The 22375-nt window shown below is 43.8% G+C and overlaps 1 protein-coding gene across 1 annotated transcript in view; it reads right to left on the bottom strand.

Moving 5' to 3' along the window:
- Positions 1 to 22375, bottom strand: part of LOC138491748 (lysosomal amino acid transporter 1 homolog) — a 156375-nt gene that overhangs the window by 50256 nt on the left and 83744 nt on the right. Inside the window, exon 4 of the mRNA XM_069618445.1 lies at positions 5353 to 5474. Within this exon, the coding sequence (XP_069474546.1) occupies positions 5353 to 5474 (122 nt within the window). The remainder of the gene's footprint in view (positions 1 to 5352; positions 5475 to 22375) is intronic.

Raw genomic sequence — 22375 nt, 5'->3', positions numbered from 1 at the left:
ACGTTTGTTTATATAACACTTTGGCATTATGGGGACTTGATTGTTCAGAGAGTAATGCATCAGGATCTCCACACACAGAAGTTGAGCGCCTTGACATGATGAATTTTAGGATTAGTTCCACACTACTTGACAGCTAAAGCCATTAAACACGCACCTGCCAGGAATATTAAAACCAGCTACCACGACCCACCGATTTCCAGGCATCCAAAAAATGCAACCACTTGACCTGCATATGCCAACATCTGTGCTGTGTTTCTAAAGCCAACTGCAGGACTACCTTTTCCAAAAATCCGCCCAGCGGTTGTGTCCACGGTGCCTCATAAGATGGCAGTGCATCGCCATATGAGGTTATACCTAGTATATGATGGCAGCACTTTTAGGTCTTTGGGATTGTGCTGTTGTCTTTGATATTGAATAATGTTCTTCGGACATGCCATCCCCTTGAAAAAAACGAATACCACTGACCATTCTTAAACTGACAACAACAAATGAATGAATGGATCCTTATCCCTTAAATACATTACGTTAACACTTAAATGATGTGTCTATATTGGAAAAGTCAAAGGCAAATATTGTTGCTCGCATTTGCAGAATGACATGATGACAGAGCACTGCAGCCGAGCAGCGGGGTAGCCTGCAGGTTGCTGGAAAGGTAGAAAGGGAGACTCTGATGGAGAAATGAACGTTCGGCATGCACAGCAAACACAGCAAACAGGTACTGCAGGCAGTTCCTGTTAGTTTAGTAGGCAGTCCCTAATTCTCATTATCCTGTTATCCCTTTCCTGTTCTCCCTCCCTCACACTCTGTTTTCATCTTCCACGTGCTCTCTTTCCTCTCTCTAGCATTCTTTTACTCCACTTATGCTCACTCCTCTCTCTAAACATGTATCGATTGCCCCCTCCTAATCCCTGACAATGTTTTACTCTGCTCTCTGATTTTATCTCTACAATGTACCATTCTATCATTATACTTCTCCTCTCTGCTAGAATCTGTCTCATCCCCCTTGATCCCCTTTGTCACACTTTCTCCTCTTTTTTGTTCCTTTATGTGTTTTGGCTCTCTTCCCCATATATTTTGAATGTTGTCACTGTTTATTTCCCTACCTCCATTTTCCATCACCAAAGCAGGGAAGGGTGGTGCTTGTCAGGAATTTCCATAAGTAAATCTTCAAATGTAGACCTCCCAGCCACTCATGGGGTCAGCAATCTGGGCAAAAGCAGTGGGATCATGGAGGAAGGGGAGCTGCAGAGAGTAATGCTACAGATATTTGTTATTGTGATTTACTTTGTGGATTGCATGGTTGCCCATTGTATACATCTACAGATGTGCAGTGTATAGCATCTCTCATATATTTCACATTACTTTACTCACCTCTAAGTTTTATTCAAAGATCTTGTCTGACCGATCTTCTCGCCCCACAACATCAACTCCCTGAATCCTACTATCCACTTTCTGACCATATGTGCCTTTTGGGATACCACGCTTGTAGATGTTGGTTATTGACCCACCCATTGGCTGCCCATGTCCATGCTAATCCCTATGGGCATTTCCACCCACTTTCTGCCCCTCCCCACCCAAAACACACCCTCTTGGGAGGTTTTTTGAGCTAGCATTTTCGAGTCTTACCATCAAACTTTGCACTTAAAGTTCCTGCCAGTTTTTTCTCAAAGCAGTCTTCTGAGAGTTAATAACTTGATTAGAACTGTAAAAGCGCTACTGTTGACATAAAAATGTCAACCAGGTATGACTTCAGCCACTCGATTTATAAGCACTATACCTGTCCTTCACTGAAGTCCTGTTAAAAACAAGCATTGGCAAATCCAACAGTTTAAGCTTGTGAATCAATATTAGGCATTCAGCAGGCACTGCTATTGTATACCCCTGTACTCCCAACACTTTGCAGCTACCACTATGGCAGTGCCTGGCAAAATGCCTTTCCCATGCCTACACAAAAGCCAAACATGTCGGCATTGCCAATGCTCATTTAAGAATGCTTTTTATCTGTGTTCCCTCTCCCAGCATGGGAATAGGATGAAATAGTTTAGGGAATGGATTAAAGATGCAGGTTTTCTGGGCATCTTTAATACCGGATACATTTGGTTTTCTCATCTGCAAGATGTGTAATGTCACAGGTCCCTCTATGATTGAATCCATATATGTTTTAAACATGCTTTAAATGCACTCATGTTGACTAATTTGATCAACAATTTCTTGGGGTATACTCCCAATCACCTCATAGAAGGGTTGGACTCACGCACTGTGTTCGCTCGTTCGGCGAACTATGAGGCCACTTTCAAAAACATTTCCTGGGCCTCTTTTGGTTCCCAGTCCGGCCCTGGCTTGTGTGTGAGATTCCCCCCTTTTTCCCCTTCTCACCCTCCTCGAACACTAGCTGTGCCTTCCGCAGACTCTCACCTTAATTTCTGTATGGACAAGCTCTCCATCCTGCTTTTGACGCAGGGGCGCGTAGATTTCCAGTTACTTCACTGGATCTCGGATTTGGCGAGGGTTCAATGTCTGCTTGCTTTTACCAAAATGCTGCCGTAAGTATATAGTTGAAAAGATGAAGTCTTATTTGTCCCTTGGCCTTTGTTTAATTTTCAGGGACTAGGTGAGGAATCCATGTGGAGGAATGGATTCGCCGAGGTAAGCTCAGGTGAGTACTTTTAATGAAGGTGTGCCGTAGTGGTTTGCTCCGACACCTTAATGAGTGTGTCTTATTTTCCCCATAGGATCCGGGGTACGGAAAAGCCAGAAAAGCTGCTCCGACCCGAAAAGGGAACTGAGGTCTTAAGGTGAGTAATCTGTCCTTTTGCAATTAGTTTAATGCTCACCTTGTTTTGTCCTTTTTCTCAGTAGGTCTTGAATGCGACCGATGTCGCCTATGGGCACTGAAAAGGTTGCCGTCGCCACGTGAAGGTAAGTGGAAGCGACACGGCAGCGTGAGAAGCGGAGCGCTTCTAACTATTGTCTTTCTGTTCCGTAGGTGCTGGGATGCGGCCGATGTCGCCTATGACCGCTGAAGAGCTAGACAGCACCACGTGAAGGTAAGTGGAAGCGGCGGTGCAGCGAGCGATGAGATGCGTTTCTAACCCTTGACTTTCTTTTGCAGGATCGACGGAGTGAAGAATCCGGATGCTGGATGAAGGTAGGTAATGTCCTAATGCTTGCCTTTCTCTCCTTGCAGGTGTTCCAGGTGCTGGCGGGCGTGGCAGGAGCCAGGATGCAGGAGCCGACTCGGTGAGCGTCCTGCTGCAGATGCAGAATAACGCGAAGCACGTGTGGCCATCCGGGCGTGGTTTAAATAGCCCTGGAAGAGCTTCAGGTGAGTGTTCTTCCACTGGCCCCACCCGAGTAAGAAAAGAGTTCCTGAAAGAAAATAGTTCCTCCCAGCCTTAGTTGGCTTGGAGCTTCAGACAACATGGTCTGCCTCGGGTGAATATGCAACATGGTCTGCCTCAGGTGAGTTCACCCAAGCATTACCATATGTTCTGCCATGATGAGCCTGGAGCCTATGGCGCCAGGACAGATGCCTTTTATGAGCCTGGCGCCAAAGGCGCCAGGACCTGGTCCAAAGAGCCCCTTATAGGGGTTTGCTGGGTCCTGCTTGGTGAGTATGAAGTCTGCTTCAGGGGACGCTGGGCCTGACCTGGCTCCTCGGGAGCAGGCATCATGACAGCCTCCCAAGATGATAGTATGGCTGAAAGGCTTAGTACAAGTCGATAATATACCTGCCATTTCATCCGTCGGCGAAGGGTAGAGCAAGATGAGATTCAGGCAATTATTAGGAGTAATGGTGTCTTTCCAATGTAATATTTTGCATCCTGTACATGAAATAGGTGCCTGAAACAAATGTAATCCTTGTCTGGCAATATTTGCCACTCCGCCTCCTCTACCATTTTCTCTATGTTGTGCATAAAGAGTAGACCACTCCGGATGTAGCAAGACTAATGTTAGGCCCACTAGAATCTTTGAACCATGTTTCTGTGACACACATTATATCTATGTGTTCCTCTAGGGCATGGTGCGCGATATTAGTGCCATGTTTCTCTAGGGACCTAGTATTAAGTAAGCATATTTTAAGAGATTGCCCATCCTCTTCAGATCTGTAGGTTTCACATCCCGTGGTATCCAGGGTAATATCAGACATGAGCCTGAGCAGGAGTCAAGATCAAACCCTTCACCCAGAGGGACAATCACTCAGCTGCTGCCTGTTTTTGTTTTTACAAATTGAACCACTGTTTGGTACCAATTATAGACAGTTCAAGTTTTCTTTAAGTATTATTTGTATTTAATCCATTCTGGTGATTTGTATGATCCTGCCAACACGTGTTTCAACCTCAAAGTACAAAGGTCCTTTTCAGGGCTGGTAAATCACCTTTCTCAAATACTAGGTGCAAATGCACAAGCTCCAATGCTACATTCACTCTTCTATTGTTCGAGTTGAGTTGTTCTCCACCTTCACAATAGACTGCAGGTTATGCAGACTTTCTAGACAAGCTTTGACAAATGCTGTGAGTTAAAGCCGAGTCACTTCATAACTCGTTACTCTTCTTCTGCACATAACTGCAGAGGAAGAGTGACAAGTTATGAAGTGGTAACAAGAGCAGATAGAGGTTAACCAGAAGCAGCTTTAATTCACATCATTTGTCAAAGCTTATCTTAAAAAAGGCTGCATAACCTGCAGTCTATTGTGAAGGCAACAAATAGCATGCGCCCACCAGTTGCTAAGTGAGGGTGCAATGCAATCAAAGCTAGTTTTTCATCACCTTCTATTGCCAGCATTAGAACTGTTCCGGCTAAAATAAAGGATGGGTAAAAAAGTTCCCATGAATGTCCCAATGGAAGTGTGCTGGAAAATAGCAAATAGGCTAGGAAGCTTTGTTATCTGGCATTCTGCTCCATTAACCAACACTTTGCCACCCAAAAGCACAACATTTAGTTATTCAGCAGATTTGCTTCACTGATGCCGCCTAACAAAGCTTTTACTGTAATATGTTTCTGCTATCCAGGAGCACTAGAGCAGCTGCGTAATTCTGTTAATGTAGTACTTAAGGGATCAAGAGTCTCAAATGAATTAAAAACCATTAGATAGCAAATGCGATACAAAAGTAAATTTGAATGGGTAAGTTAGCATGAGGCCCCTCAGGTTTCAAGTAGGGTAATCTGGAACGGATAGGAGATAACCGGTTAATGTGAAAGAAGCGTTATGTAATCTTTTCTGAGTGGGCATCCAACAGTGATGATATGGTTGAGCAAATTACCTGTTTGGTAAAGTACTAATAGACAATTCAAGCACGTACTACAAGACTGTTCTGCTTTATATTTGTGTGTAACCAAATCTATATTTACCAGGTCCGAATTCAACTCTGCACTGTGTTCTTCTTCAAGAAACAGATGGCCGGGGAGAGTTATAGACAGTGTGATGAACACCGCCACCCAGGCAAAGCAGGCGGTCTTCAAGCTGGAGCTTCCTAATTAAACAAGAACATTGGAAAGGGAACACATTCATTTTAGTTCAAAACAATAGTGGAATTTGAGGTTGTCTGAGCTGGGAAGTTCGCTACAACAAAAAGAAATCCACATAATATCTAGACTCCACTTCATCTATTTCACAGGTGCTTACATGGGGTAAACTAAGCCCTAGAGATAAGCTGCATACCAGCCAATTCTACCCCATAAAAGAAAGCAAATACTACCAAAAATAGGAATTATTAACTTTCCTTAAAAAAAAAAAAGAGAGAAGACCAAGGAAAAAGTCCCTGCCCCATACTTCTGCCTATAGAGCTCCACTGATATGTTTGAGTTCATTGTACCAGCAGAGCAGTGGCACAGAAGGAGCTTTACTATTGTAACAGCCCTATTTGAAGAAGAGAAACGTTGGGTTAAAAAATACATTTTAATTTGCATAAATTACTAGGTGCAAAGAAGTATATATTACAAAAGGATATCTGTTTCAGACATTAAATATTTTTACTTTACTATTAAAAAAAATATAAATTGGGAAAACATTACTTTTAGTCCCTCAACACATATTTTACTCCAAACTTCCAAAAATAGAGAGCAAAACACTCTACTGAAAAATCTTACTTGAAGACTTTGCCAAATTCCCCAGCATGCACACAATGAACCCATCATATAATTCTATTTGTGCCATCAGTAGGAATATGGCGGTAATTGTACAAATCTGCTACTTAAAACGCTTCGTAGGAATCACATGCAATATTTACGGCATGGAGTACATAAAAAGTACTGAGCAGGATAACATTCACCCCATGCAGTACGTTCCATATACCGCTTGCAATCATAACCAAACTAGGCGTTGGTTTGATTTAAAAAAGGAGGAATAGAACAATATCGTTCCCAGAATTCCTCGGTTAAATTCACAGTGCACAAAACTTTTAAAATATTCCTCTTTTCAATAATAATGCTGAGTATACAGTGTACAGATATTTTAATGCCTCAACACTGAGATGACAACATCTACAGTGTCCCCGGGTTCTTGGAATATTTTCTTCCTTCTATGGGGATAGAGTTGAAGGATTTCAACTCCATCAAAGATTGTGAAAATAGACAGTACATCATTAGATTATCTCTAGTCTTGATCCAATCAAGAGACCAGAGTTTCTTTTTCACAATAACTGCATTATATAACGATAATGTCTCATGTATGGGAACGGCTAGTGGGGTGAATTCACCAAATTCTACATAACCTATAGCAGTTGCGAGCTGTTTGAGACAGGACTGGACCACCTGCTGCAACTCCCCAGGGTCAGACAAGGCCAAATCCCCAGGGTCAGACAAGGCCAAATCCCCGGGACTGGTACTCCCAAAGAGTCAGGTAGTTCACTGGCTCCACCCAGTTGGCCATTATCCAAAAGCAGGAACAGTACCAGCATGCCATAGTAACAGACACCTGAAGGGATATGGGCCTCAGTAACGGTATAAGCTCTCTCCAGTATTGTGTCAAACAACATCTGAATGGCCCAATAAACAGAGATGTTATCATGCTGCCGGCAACAGAAGGCAGCAAATCATGCAACCATGCGAAAAACCGTGGTACCACTGTCAGACGGAGGGATTTCCAAGATGGTACTGCACATCACAGATGTCTCAGAAACCTCTCAGTTGCAGACTAGAGGGGAGGACAACGATGCACACATTGGCCAACACCTCAGACAGGGGTAAATATGTGAACTTGTAAGCTACTAGCTAGCCAGAAATAGTCATCGCCACCTGAATTCGCCAATAGTTAATTATCACTAGCCAATGGCTAGCGTGGAGTGCAAATGTTGAGCCCTAAATTAAAATCAATCTCGAAGATATTAAGAGGAAAGCTTATCACAGAGTATAACCATTCCCAGAGAGGGAGACAAAGCAGCCTAGGAAGTAACCCGTGCCAACTGCGCCTGAAGCCCCCGAGTATAAGAGGGGCCAGGATAAGTCATTCAAGTTCCTTGATTTGAGGAAATCAGATTTAGCTGCTATGCTCCTTTGATACAAGGGGATACTGATAGAAAGAGGACTATGGGGGAGACAGCTGGAAAGACTTCTGCCTAGGGGTGGGCAATGCTAGCCTGGAGAGGCTGGAAGGAGAGGAGAAGAGCTTTTAAGCCCTGGAAGCCCCTCACAAATCATTGGGGGAAGTAGGAACCCAAAGCCTGGGGATTTCCTTCAGGTGCCCTGGGAAAGGGAAAAAAAGGTCTCAGGGCCTGGCAGGGGGGCCCAGGCCTGTTGGGACTGCTGGATCCAAGGCCTAGGTGAGAGACATGGAATGAATGCTGCACCTTAGGCCTCTGAGAGAGGTCCAATTTGAATCAACTATGATACAAGGGGAGGCAGAGGAGAGAAGGCCCAGGAGGGACTTGCCGTGAATTCTGAAATCCAAGATCCTGGTTGGGGGGGAGAGGGTGTTAATCGTGAAAGGCCTAAGGAACACATTTGTTTGTTTTGCATTACAAAAAGGCACAGACTTTGAAGAGTAGGTTTTAAACGTTTCTAGGAGAAATGCTGGGCTCACCATTGAGATCAGACTATCCGGACAGCTCATTCAGAGGTCGATGTAGAGTGTCCCTAGTGTCTTAGACGTTTATTTAACCCATCCTATTCTGTTAATCAAATTAAATGTGTTGAACCATAAGTCAAGAGTGACATGTATCATTGCCTCTAGTTTCCCTCAATAGTTACAAATAATGTTTCGATCACAAGAATAATATACATTTTTCCAAATTATCATATATTTTTACTTGAGTACAAATATGCGAGTCAAAAATGACAACTATATTTTGAATCCCCCCAAACCATGTTAATCCCCACTCTCCCAAAACAAAGCATAGGTCTCTATCTCACCTGAAATGTATATCATGAGCTCTACCGTCAAAGGCCCGCACATTGGTCATGTGTTGAACCTAATAATTATAACCAGCTATACCCAGGACATCGTATGCCTTTTTTTCCTTCTCCCCCTCTCGTTGCCCTCTCTCAATCTGGGCGGGGGTAACATTGCAAGGTGCATGTTTGCTAGAGGCTCTCCAGATGTTTCTGACAGCAGTGCAACTAGAGACCACATATCTTGAAGGTGGGCTGCTTTTGGCAAAAGAAGCTCCAACTAACTGTCTAACAACTGTCTAACAATAGCACGTGCACTAATCTTATCCAAATTACATTATTGCAACATGCTCCTAATGGGCACCTTGGCCACTACTCTAGCAAAACTACAATTGCTCCAGAGCAAAGCGATTAGAGCCGCACTGGGACTCGAGCGTACCAACCACTTCTCTAACACCAGAAGAGAGGCCCACTGGCTTCCATTAACAGCATGGATTGAATTCAAATCTCTCTCCCTCACACATAAATGCATCTATAAAGTAGCACCCACCTACCTCATTGACATAAAACAAGGGGGACAAGTCCTCAGATCCAACTCCAGTACTTCCTTGGTGACCCCCGCTTCAAAATCAAAAGAACAGGTGGCGGCAGCTTCAGGGTCACTGCACCCTCACTCTCAAACTCCCTCCCTAACAACATCAGAAATGAGCAATCGCATCATGTAGTCAAAAACCTTGTAAAAACCTGGGTTTTCAACAAGTACGAATAACCAATGCAGTCTGTAACAAAGCAACGCTTATCCTGCACTTGCAAATTTTCTGTTAACATGGCTTTTCAAATTGTGCTATTAACCAAGTCCATTCTGTAACTGTGTTCTGCTATGTAATGAACGTAGCGTAGTTTAGGCGTTATACAAATGTTATAAATAAATAAGATATCAAATACACATCATTTAAATGTAATAACATTGTAAATGGACTTTTCTAAAGTTTCACAATGATTATTTTTCTCGATCACTTCCAGTACATTCAATAGTCCTAATAAGAGAACATACTGGGAAAAACAAATTATCAACATCTAGAAAAAATATAAAACTATTTTCTGATCGAAGTTTGATTCAAGATGGAACATCTGGCATACTCCCATTTTACTTTTTTGAAATAGAATATCTTAATTGCAGGTAATAGTTTAAGTCCTGTTCTAGCACTATATCAATTTTCGAATGAATATCATTTTGAATTGTGCCCAATGTAAAACTTTGCAGCATATCCAATTACAAAGGCCTGCTACCTGCCCCTGCCTTCAAACATGTACTATAACATGAAGGCAAGTCAGGAATAATGTGTGAAAGTTGTACATATATTTTTATATGTCCTATTTTAACTTATATGTACTTGTAAAATCACTGAAATTAAAATTACACGTAACATCTAGAGGGATAATTATAACTTCCTTAGTTCCACTGCTTGCATCATTTCTTGCAAGTCAATAGTGGATTTGTGTTGGACGCAATCTGTTACTTAATGACACCACAAATAATCTCAGCCAACACGTGATTCACCGCATAAAACATGAAGTCAACTATCCTACAGTGAACTTCTTTAGGGATATTTCCTTATGTACAGTATCAATCTATATGTACTACATGATAATCCTAAAATGAGTCTGTTTCATATTTCATTTAGTCTCCAAATATATCTCAAATTTGTAAGTATGGTCAGAAGCTAAGTGCCTGAGTTGGATGCAATCCCTGCTAAGTAACTGAGAGGAAGGGAACAGGTGATCATGGCTTCCAAGACAATAATTCAAATTAGAACATGGGAAATCTTAAAATGGATTTGCCTTCTTTCCAGACAAATCTGTAGCAGGGAAACAACCAAATGCAGTTGAAAATATTAAATTGTGAAAACCTATTAATAACTAGTGGGTTATTTGTAAACACTTTGGTACAAATTCATTGGCAGTGTGTAACCTTTTGCAGGCAGACTCTGCAGAGGAGAAAGGGACACATATAGGGGCAAAAGTAGTTCCCATAGGCAGACAGGGGTAGCTCTGGCAGACGCGTTTACCCTATTGCGAGGAGTGGAGGGCGGTAAAGTTGGCATGTCATTCAAGCAAGGTGGGGCTTTAGGGCAGTAGGGCATAATGAAAAGTCACCATACTGGGCATGCAAGCAAAGCTGGCCAGGTTAGGAGGAAAAACACTTCATGCCACTCAGGCCAAGAAAACATCTGACCAACCATTGCTTTGAGCATGGTGTCCTATAGCATCGTTTCATGATTTTCCATGCCAAAAGTGGAGTCACTTGGTTGTACCAACTTTCAGTCTCAAAGTGTGGCTTGCCTGCAGTACCTAAACCAGGGAGAAGGATGATGCAGCACAACTGAGATTTAGAAGTTCATTAGACTGGAAAGAAATGATCATGCCTTTCGGCACAGCTTGTGTTCCTAGGGATCTGGCCAATAAGAGCAATCCTAGATTCAGGGAATGAATTTTACAATATGCTTAACACTCCATTCTTATTAGTAAGGTTTTTAGGATTTCTTTCCCCCGTTTTCACCAAGGAGGCTACCAATTTCATCCAACATCAGTCAGAAATCACCCCATTTAACTTAAATATATTGAACCAGCTCCCACTATGGTATGTCATGAGGGTAAACCAGATTTCAACTAATTCTTCTATTCCGGCCCGATGGATCAGATTTTGCTTTTGCTAGTTTTCAACACTTACTCACTCACTCACTGTCTGTTATTATATTGAATTACCATGGACTTTGCTTCACAAATGAAGGTCCAGCATGCAGCACAGGAGAATTATCCCATTCGGACAATTCTTCAAATGGAGCATAATCCTATTGAGTGAATCAGGTAGGGAACCACTTTTTCCATTGGAGTTGAATTGCATTTAATCATGTTGCACCCCTATTCAACCTCACATTGCTGTGCTTGATGTTAATCAACTTGGGGTGTTCCATTGGCTCCTCCGGTACGGTGTGCATGCATATTGTCATAATGTCTAATATATATTACACCCTTCACTCTTACATGTGGTACCATACCCCAATATCTCACTCCCTCCTCCCAGCACACCACCACATAAGTTGCATCCTTTGAGGTTTTGGGCATTTGTTTCCCCTTGCATATCCTTCACAATCACAGTGGAAACAGATGCTGCAAGTAAATGGGCAACTTGCTTCCTTGAACCATGGAGGTCATTATATGGTTCGAGGATATAGGGAGTAAACACTCAAAACCCATTAATGTATGTGTTCAGTGATTCCTTTTTTAACCCCAATGCCAGCATTTAGTATAGTGACCGTGTATATTGAAAACCAAAATACACTTTCAAACTGTGACAGGTCAGCGATGATCACAAATGTGTGGTATGGGGGCAACGCACAGTGGTGTGAAGAAGGCCGCACATTCCTTTGGCTTAGATTTTGTGGAGTATATTTACCAGCTGAAGACTACATGCAAGGGCAGGATATCTTGGTAATGGGCACCTAGGAGTGTTTTAAAAGGGGTGGTGTAGATAGCATTTGTCACGTTTAGTGATCTTGGCATGTCAGAGAGGTTTTGCCATTTCCCAAACACAGCGCAGGGAAGCAAACAGCAGTGATAAGGGCAGGTGGCTCTTGAAGAAGGCCTCTCTAAGTGAGTCTTTCTGGGGTACTTACATCGTTGAGAAATAAGAGACATCATCAATAGAAAAGAGAAGAATCTCAGTTTTACTTGCTGATCCTTATTCTGTCCTAGTGAGACTAGTCAGAGTGGTATCTTTGGACGAAAAAGTGACAGCTAACAATAGCAGAATACAAAACACATTGGAGATAAAAGTAAGTGGTGAATGCAAAGCTCAATCTTGATCAATGTGGAGCAGCTGTGATCTTCAGTGATCCGTGATCATAACAATTTTAGGACTGGCTGCAATCTGTCGAACACCTGCTTGAGTGCTACTCTGTAATCTTTTAGTAATAAATCCCTGTGGTGTCAGCAGAATTGTGTAGTTTTCATTTGCTGATGACATACAGGATAGTTGTTGCAGATCTCGACTTCCAATAGTCCATGAGGGTTGGGTCAGGGGACACAGTGGGATTCTGGCGTCTGGCAGAAACTCTTATAGAAAGCAGCACGATTAAATCATTGTTGAAAAGTAAGAGAATCCTTTCCATCATGGGCTTCAGCGGTCCCTTAAAGACCAGAGTTTATGATGCTGGATTAGAGGAGGCCCATGGCCCCAACTGGAAGTACAGTCCTCCAAAAATTGATGGTGACCAATTGAGGGAAAACATATTTTTGTAGTCCGGGAGGTGGCGGAAGGCTTTGTACAAAAAGTAATATCTTAGAACATTGGGGGATATTTCTTCCCACTCATGGGCTCTGCTGGCAGTGGTTGGATTTCTAGGCGTCATACCAGCACCATTTTCTGCAGTTTGGTTAGCAATACATGGAAGGGCCGGATAAATAGCCCTAGTTTAGCTATTGCTAGATTTCTGAGAAGCAGATCTTGGGACAGTGTGTTCTGTGTCCGCTGCTTTACCTTCTCATATTCACCTACCCCTCGCTCCCTTTTACTAGATACACAGGTGATTATGGTGGGGAGGGTTCCCAGCTTGACAAATACATTGTGGACGGCTGCTTCCATTTGGATTTGTTATGTGTTTGGATATGCTTATTGGTGTATAGCCCAATGAAGAGATTCAATGAAGAAAACGATTGGTCTGAAAGTCTGAACGTTCCGCCATCCCTGGCAAACTCTGGTATGCTGATCAGAAACAACTGCATGCCCTACTAAAGGACAGATCTTTATTCGAGTCTTTAAAAAGTAATTATCAGATTTCTGTGAAAAATAAAAAAAACACTGCTGGACATTGTACCATAACAACCATTACAGCACTGATGATCATTTGCACTGAGCCAGATCTGGCAGACGGTCACCTGGGTCAGGCTCGCAAAAGGATTCCAGAACCAAATGTTATTTTATTGCGTGCTTAAGCAAGGAATACTTCTGCATCAGACATGTTATCTTCTCTCTGGGAGATCTGGTGCAAAAATGCAGAAGAGAAAAATTACTAGGCAAAATGTGTTGACAAACCTTATGCACCTCATTGATTTCCTCGAGTCTGCCACTATTCTTACATTCCATAGACAAACCTTATGCACCTCATTGATTTCCTTGAGTCTTCCACTATTCTTACATTCCATAGGCACAAGTGTCAATCTGGCAACATGTGAGATAGGTTGGCAACCAAATAGTAATCAGTGTATGCACACCAGCAACAAATATTGGAGCACTCTGTCCATCCTGCATTGGATCTCCTAATTTGTGTATCCAACAGTACCCCTACAGAGACAATTTGCAGACCATTCATAATAGATGGCAGCCCTATTAATTCATGCCCATCTTCCGTTCATAACTGGGTGTAGATTAACAGCCTGCAATTGAATGGTTACAGAAACAGATGTGTCCATCCACAGAGTTAAGAGTCTGCTTTGAACAAACACCTTGTTCTTAGGCCTGCCTGGGCATACGTTCTTTGTAGTAATACCCTCTGAATATGAACCTATACTGAAAATTAAGAAGCTAAAGCAAAATAAACCAACTTCATTGTAGGTGAAATTATTGTATCCTATGGAGAAAAGGGCATTGTAAATTAAAATAATTACATTTTACCTGGTTTTCTTAACAAGGAAATTATATTCAAATAAATATGTATATTTTGTTTTAAAAATCTGTTTTGGTTTCTTATTTATTTAGCAGTGCATGTGGAAACCCAAACGTACATGCCAGTTCAACTCATCACTCCATTTCACCCTAGCTATTTTCATCTGTGAAGTTACATGGAGTTCCCTTTCTACCTCCATTGCATCCATGCGTCCTCTGTCTTAGAAGCTAGAGACTTGCGGTAGTCTGTGTCTGGGCCCCCAGTGTTATCACCAGAAATGCTTCCAATGCACACACGTATTGGTGACAACATATGATGATTGGATTGATTAATTGACTGTTTGGCTTCAGGCCAGAGCCTCAAACTAGTTCAGAATCTTGTGCCTTCATTTTCCAATGAAAGAATTGTAAGCTACCTTGCACTCTGACAAACCGCTCCAAAGAACCCACTCCATTCAAAGATCTCACAAGTGGGAGGGCTTTCTCAGTTCAGGTTAAAATGTGTCTACGTAAGCCTTGATATCTAGGCGAGACAGCATTTACTGTACATACTCGTGTGCCTTTAGATCAGTCATCTTGCGAATCATTGTTTTGAGGTGTACCGTCCATTAAGGAGTTCCTGTGTTCAATAGACTCATCCTTTCTCAAGAGTGCCACATGATAATGGATTGAGATTTCCACTCCCTCTCTGACCCACTGTAAGGTGAGTTACATTTCTCTATGCCCTCCATCATTCTCACTCGGAGAGAAGTCTGTAGCAATTCTGTTTCCACCGGGATTACACACTGTCACCATTTAGTATTGTTTGCAGATCATTGTTTGGGTGGTTAAAACTGCAATTTGAAGTACCTCATTGAGGTGTGCTCATTAGTAGTGCTAGGCCAAGACACCTCATTCTGCTTGTTGAAGACATAGATATTGCTCCTTGAGATCGCGTCCTCCTCCGCTTTAGGGTCCCTACTTCACGTAGTATTAGTCATACCTTTAAAACTCAACTCAATCTGTAAAATACTTAGAAGACATGAAATCAGACACACCTTTACCGGTCATTGTGGAGAGGAGTATTTTGCCATCAAGATGTGTAGATGGTGAGCACGCAACTAACGGGAGTGGAGTGGTGCCGTGGTTGGTAAACAAGGCCAACAAGTAGAGGGGAGTGGAGCACAGCCATGCTGGGGCCGACAGGATTGAGCAGGGGCACCACTGCATAGGAAAGGTGCACAAGATGGCCGAAGGGCTGACAGCAAGCAGGGCAGTGTGGGTGTGAAACAACACTAGCCTACAATGTGTGGTCAGCTACTCTTCTGAGGGGGGCAGCAGTTGGGGGATTGATGCTGGAACATCTCACCATATGTTATGTCTGAGTTGATAAGAAGGCGGTTGGTTGTCATCAAGCGTTCGATCTCGGAGAGGCAAGTTGCGGGATCAAGAGAGGTAGAGGAAGGGCTATTCGCGATTTTGAAGAAGAGTTGGGTGTTTGCATAGTTGTAGCATGATGAACCGTGAACTCTAAAGAGGGCAGGCATCAGGCTCAGGTAGAGGTTAAAGAGGAGAGGGGAGAGAGAGAGAGAGAGAGAGAGAGGCACCTTGTGGCACCCCATGGAGGACTTGGAGGGATGCTGAGGAGAACAGAGGCAAATGTACGATTTGTGATCTGTTCGAGAGGAAGGAGGATATCCATTTCAGAGCTAAATCCCTGGTGCCTAGAGTGTGTAGTCTTTCAGTGGGGAGTGAGTGGTCTATGGTATCAAACACTGCCGAGAGCTCAAGCTGGATTAGGGCAGTTCCATCCATCTGAGTCAGAGTGTCTTTTTAGATAGTCTCCATCTGAAACTAAGCAAGATTATGTTCTCGATTGGGCAGCTGCTAAGATTTTGTTGAATTCTAAGAAGAGGCATATTTGTGAGTAAGCCGCTCAGTCAGCTAATTTGGGTATAGCCATTATTCGATATGGGTCTGTAGTTGGTCGGGTCAAGAGAGGCGTTATTTAAGGAGGGGGCTTCATGGTGGAGGTATTCACTCACTTCTGCTATTTTCCTAATAGAAGTTAAGCGTAGACGATGGATCGTGCGAGATTGCCAGCAGAGGTGAATTGCAGCATTTCTTTTAGAAGGGCTTGAGGGCAGGGGTCTCCTGTGAAGCCTGATGGCCGGCTAAGTAAAAGTAGTTTGAGGAATTTTGGGGGGTTGCGGAGCGGTGAGGAGAGGAGAACAGTTAAAGAGTACTAGTTGTTTCTGTTCCGGAGACGAGATAGTGTGGGAGAGGGGGGCAGAGACTTTAGAGGATAGAGGTGTGTCTCTATAGGGCTTTGTTGAGGAAGTGGTCTGAGAGAGAGTCACAAAGGGATGGAGTGTGGTGGGGTGAGTTGGTGGAGCATGCAGGTTGCTGAATTCAGGAATCCATTTAAAGAGTTCCCTGGTTGGGTGTTGGTCTTTGGAGACTTTGATCCTGTAATATGAATTTTTGGCATTGAGGACTTTTGCATGGTAGAGTTTGAGCTTGGAGGCTTAGGCAGGTCTGATGATTGAAGATGGGTCTGCATGCGTTCTATGCTCCAGGCTATGGTTCAAGGTTTTCAGTTTTTTGGAGGGCTAAGGTGAACCATCTAGGTGAATGGCAATATCAAGAATCTGATATGGGAGATGGATTTAAGTGCCCCGGAAAGCCAGAAATCAAAGTTAGAACTGCTGACCTGACCTGGGGAAGAGGGTGTTCTGTGACCCAAGTAGTATATCTGCCAGGTCAGGAGTCACTTTGATTTCCTTCCAAAGGCGGGATTGGGTTCATTGTCTAGGGGCTGCCAAAGGTAGGGAAAGTCGCCAGAGCATAGGACGAAGATGATGGTGGAATGGCCTGAACATACGAGCGGGCATAGTGTTGAAGGGGTTGGGGGATACAAAGGTTGCACATAGGGTGTAACCAGCAGAGTGGGTTGGGGCTGGGATTAGCTGTGTTAGCTGCAAAGTTTCCAGGCTGTCCATTAGTGATCGGGTCATTGGGCATACCAAACCAAATGTTGAGGTCCCCTAATACGATTAGGTGGGGTTGGGAGACAATGATGGCTGCGACTGAGTCGGTTAGGGATTCTGAAAAGCGTATATTGTAACCTAGGGGTCGATATATAAGCAAGAAGCTGTGTTTAGATGAGGGTGAGAGCAGGAATTTGACCAAGAGGGATTTGCACCCTGAGTTAGGGGGTGGGCTGTCAATGTGCGAGGCAGAGACAGTGGCTTTGTGGAGGATGGCAATACTGCCTGCTTTTCTGGCCCGGTTTTGGATAATTAGTTTGTAGCTCAGTGCGAATGCTTAATGTACAAATCAGCAGAAAATCTTGAGAGAACCAGGTTTAAGTGATGAAAAGGATGTCGGGGCATTCTTTTAAGATTAGGTCATAGATATGTCAAATTAATTTAGACACATCTGGCATTGATGAGAATCCATTTCAGTCAGCTTTTTAATCACATGTTTGAGGATGGGGGTTAGGTTCTGAGTGGGAGCTTGGTGTGGAAGAGGGAAGCCCCAGAGGGAGGGGGTTGGCTGGAGGCCGATGGGGAAGAAGGAGATGGCATACATAGTGTTGGAGGTTGTGTGGGGAAGGCTAGAGTGGGTGGTCGATTGATAATGTGGCTTGGAGAGTTGGGGGTTTAGGTGACGGGTAAGAGCTTGGTGTATAGGAACGTTGTCCGCAGAGTAAAGCGGTTGACACGAGGGGGGAGGAGGCAGATGGCAGACACAGTTTGGTGGTTGTGTGAGGAAGGCTAGGGTGGTTGGAGAGGTTGTGGTAATGTGGGTTGGAGGGTTGAAGGAGTAGGCGAGTAGGCGAGGGAGGGAGTGACTTGATGTGCAGGTTGCTGGGACACCATAGGTCTGTGCAGGGAGAGTTCGTGGTGTTACTGGGAAGGTTGGAGGTGGTTGGTGTCTGTTTTGGAGCTGGAGTTCCATTTGGTGTGAGAAGTCAGGGGACAAACTCCTTGGTGTGGGAGGTGAAGTGCTTAGAGATTTTGGGGTTTAGCAGCCTGAGGATTGTATGTGTGTGTGTTTTTATTATGTCTTGGAGGAAGGTAGGGGGAGTTTGGCTCAACATGTATGATACAGGAATCCAGGTGTGTATTCCTTCTGTTTTTTAGGGTGCTGGGGATGTGAGAGAAAGAATAGGTGGGTTGGCTGAGTTGGGGGGATGGAGGCAAGAATTGATCGCAAGTTGCTTAGTGATGCAAGCCGAGGGTCTGATTGGGGTGGCCGTGGTGCAATAGGGGGAGGGGGAGTGATGCTAGTTGGAGTGAGGGTGATGTGGTTTACGATAGGGTGGACCAGGTGGGTTGGAGAGAGCTCGATTGAAAGCCTACATGTGGAATGGATGATGATCGATGAGGTGCTGTAAGGGGGATTATATCAGGGAGGGAGGGAGATCGTGGGGCTTGTGAGGATTTTGGAGAAACACTAAGATGTGTTGAGGTGATCCCCCTTGGATGGGAGACGTGATTTGCTGTTAGAAGAGGTGGCGTGTTCAGAGTGGAACTTGTGAATGGCGTTATGTGGGGTAAAATTTAGCGATGTGGGAGTGGAGATTGGGCTGCAGTGATGGCAGTTTTGATGAAAAGGTGATGGGCAGGTGGTGCAATGAGGTGGAGGAGGAGAAGGAGTTAGGGCCGGAGGTGGGGAGGTGAGTGTGCCAGATGGAAGATTGATGACGGTAAAGGAGGGAGATTGGGTAAGGCGTGTTTTGGGAAGACACTGAATGGGAAGGGTGGAATTGTAAGATGTTAGCAGGGCAGGGGGATTGAGTCTTAGTCGAGAGGCTCGAAGGGGGATGCTCGAATTGCATGAATAGCAATGGTGTAGAAGTGGTGGAATATGTTGGAAGTGTTTTATCATCAAGGAAGCTTAAGTCCTGGAAGGGGGCGAGAGTAGGTTTGTTGCAGGAGGGTTGTTTGTCGGGTGTTAATATTAGGTGTTTATCTCCATGCCACTGTCATTTACCTTGTCTCCAGGCACTTTGGTTTGATTAGTCCGGTTAAGAGGGAAAATGCGAGATTGCTGTGCTCTTGTGTTGATACATGCAAACCAGAGTATAAAGAACACACGTTTTTTGTTTGGAGATTGTCGAGTTTTTACCCAGAATGGAGACAGTGGGCCTCATTACGACTCTGGCGGTAGCTGTGCCGCCAGAGTCGTTTTTTTCCGGCACCCGGGAATGGGCAATTACCGGTATATTACATCCTCGGCGGAACCAGTGATTGCCCATTCCCGGGCACCGAATAAAAAGTGCTGCCCATTCCCATTTCAGCCCCATAGGGCTCAATGGGAATGTCAGATGCATCAGCACCATTCGTGCAGAGAGGCCCAGCTTCACCTCATTGAGGCCAAACAAGGCTGAAACATGTGTAGGGGGTTGCTGTTGGTACTCTTGTTCAGAGAGGAATTGCCATAGCATTTCGGTGCAGGACGGCCCATGTGGGCGAGACGAGACAAAGACTGATGTGCAAATGGATATTTCCCATCTGTGAAAGGTACAGTGAGCAAAAAGCGTGTGCTGCAAACTCTCATCTTAGAACAGGTCATCATGCCATGCTCTTTCTGGAGAGAGTGCCTGCTACCTTTTTTGAAATATTTGCAAGGAACTAGGGGTTGGTCACCCTGTGTTACCTGGGAGCATCCAGAGGTGGACTCGCTGCTCACTGTGCTCAGAGAGGAACAGCTTCACCTCACTGATGAGGCCCAAAATGGCTGAAACACGTGTATGGGGTTGTTGTTGGTACTCTTGTTCAGAGAGGAATCGCCATAGCATTTCGGTGATGGACTGCCCATGTGGGCGGGACAAAGACGGATGTGCAAATGGATATTTCCCATCTGTGAAAGGTACAGTGAGCAAAAAGTGTGTGCTGCAAACTCATCTCAGAACAGGTTATCATGCTAGGTTGTTTCTGGAGAGGAGCGCCTGCTACCTTTTTTGAAACAAGAATGATTAGATGTTGGTGTTCCACCACAAAGCTTGCTACTGTATCGTAGAGGTGTTATATGAAAGTGGGATTAATGGAGGGTGGTCAGTAAATGAGCAGCCAAGAGAGCCTAGTTTGACGATTAAGGATAAGATGGATGAGACTAGATACACAGTTAAGGATGTCCATGGGAGGCACTGTTGAGATTCTGAGGTATTCCTTCTGTCCCATGGCAATCCCTCATTTACCTTTGGGTTTGCTTGCAGGAGTTTAACATTGTTTGTGATTTTTCATGTGCCATCACTTTGAAGTCATCCAATAACCATGGCCCTGTTTCCATAACGAATAGAAGGTCAGTGCCTCACTTGCTGAGAATTTCATAGATGTTCATTTTGTGCTTAGACATTGATAGAGCGTTGACCAGAGTGAAATGTAGGTCATGTTTTATCTCTGGTCCCAAGTTTTTTGGACTCCTGTAAGAATGTGCAAGCAAGGCCTGAGCCAGTCAGAGGCCTGTTGGGGATGTGGCCATTCCAAAGGAACACTTGAACATATGTTAGGGGATTGCTACAGAGTCGGACCTGACGGGCCCCTTCTCCAATATTGACATACGGGGTACATTCCTGCCAAAATAGGAGTGCCTGTGACCAAGTGACGGTGGGTATTTTGGCTGCGTAAAATTATGTCTGCTGGCAGAAGGAATTAGGCGTATTGCTTAAAATGGCTTGGACAACCACTATCCGGTGTGCTCGGCTCACCTTTCCATGACGTGATTTTCAGCTCTCGCTTGCCATAACAGTGTGATGTGCAGGCCAACTATGCTCGTTACCTCAGCCTCAATCCTTGAGGAAAATTGATAAATAGCTTCATAGATCTGCCACCATACCATTGCTCTCACTCCATTAGCAGGATCCATGGCCACTTCACCTTTTTCCATCAAATGACCCACTCGGCTTACAAGGCTGTTTTTTGGTGAGGGTATGTCTTTCTGAACGTTAGATTCTGTTGTCACATTAATTTGTGGTATTCAACAGGGAAAGAACTGCATTGCACCAGTTGGTCATGGAACCTTTCTGGTCCAGACACAGGAACTTTCTTTTTACTGGTGTCATTCTGTGCTGCACATTCTTCTTACTCTGTTACATATTTTGTCTTATATCCATGGTTTTCCCTCTATGGCTCTTTTTTCTTTTCTTCTTGCTCTGTCCACTTGTCACCAACTCATTTATCTTGGTCATGCTATATGGGTCACGCAACAGCGCCATGATACCCACGAGTGAACACTATCCAGTAATGGGACTGCAGTATACAACACCACACACATTTTTCAGGGCTGAGTTTATCTCAACGAAATTTACGGGCAATATAAAGTTGAAAAATTGCTCAGATGGTAAGTTTGGGAAAATGCATAATGATGTGTTGGCGTTTTGATACTTCGGTTATAGGCAAACGGGGGCTGCAGGTTGACCCGCATGTTGCTGCTGCTCTGAATTGGAGAAAAATAAATCTGCAAAATTTCAAAAAAATATAACAATCAGGGGTGGACTGGCCTATAGAGAACTCTGGAGATTTCCCGGTGGGCCTCTGCACCCTGGGCCTCTTTTCTGTGGTATTTCCAAATTTTCTCATATGAAAAGCATTGGGCTTGCTGAAAATGTGTTATTTGGGGCCACTTTGAACTTTATTTCCAGGGCCCCTTTTGGTCCCCAGTAATTATTTCCAGGGCCTCTTTTAGTTCCCAGTCCAGCCCTGATAACAATCTGCAATGAAAAAAAAATAAGAGCAGTAAAAACGTATGGAACCGAGAAAACTAGGGTTGTAACATAAATTAAAACAAAATTGTCACTGATTTAATTAAAAGACACATGAAATAATGCCTTCGATCTTTAAAGTATATTTTTCTCACAAGAAAGTGTCTAAAGGCAACAACACCAAACATCAACATTTTGCATCATGGGCAAATATACTGAAAAGGTACATGCTAGACTAAAGGAAAGGTGGTGGCTCTATTTTACGGCAGGTGCTCTCCTCATATTCGTTAGAAACTTAGATTTTGTGTTTTATTGATCAACTTCACAGTAAAGGAGGTGTGCTTAGAATATTAAACTTCTTAACAAAATAATGCCTTTAATAATAAAACTGCATTGTCAACGTTCATCCAAAGGAAGTCGCAATCAGGCTTTGTGGGCAATGTTATAGCCAATTATCTACAACTCTTGCAGGGAAAAACCGCGCCACTCTGAACTTCAGTCATGTCCTCTTAGTTTTTTGTTGCACACTTCATAGCACTAGCATGGACAGGAGCTTCTTTCAAACAGTATAACGGGCACTAATGAAAGAAAGGGTTCTCTTCTTGGGAACATCTTGAAGTCAAAACACAGCAATGCAGTTTCACTGGCGGCAAAAGATAACTGTAGGTTTCTTATGCTTACTCAACACACAA

The sequence above is a fragment of the Ambystoma mexicanum genome, chromosome 10 (genome assembly GCF_040938575.1).
Source record: "Ambystoma mexicanum isolate Mex_15411 chromosome 10, UKY_AmexF1_1, whole genome shotgun sequence".
NCBI lineage: Eukaryota > Metazoa > Chordata > Amphibia > Caudata > Ambystomatidae > Ambystoma > Ambystoma mexicanum.
The sequence above is the reverse complement of the archived record's forward strand: the minus strand, read 5'-3'. Positions and strand labels throughout refer to the sequence as shown.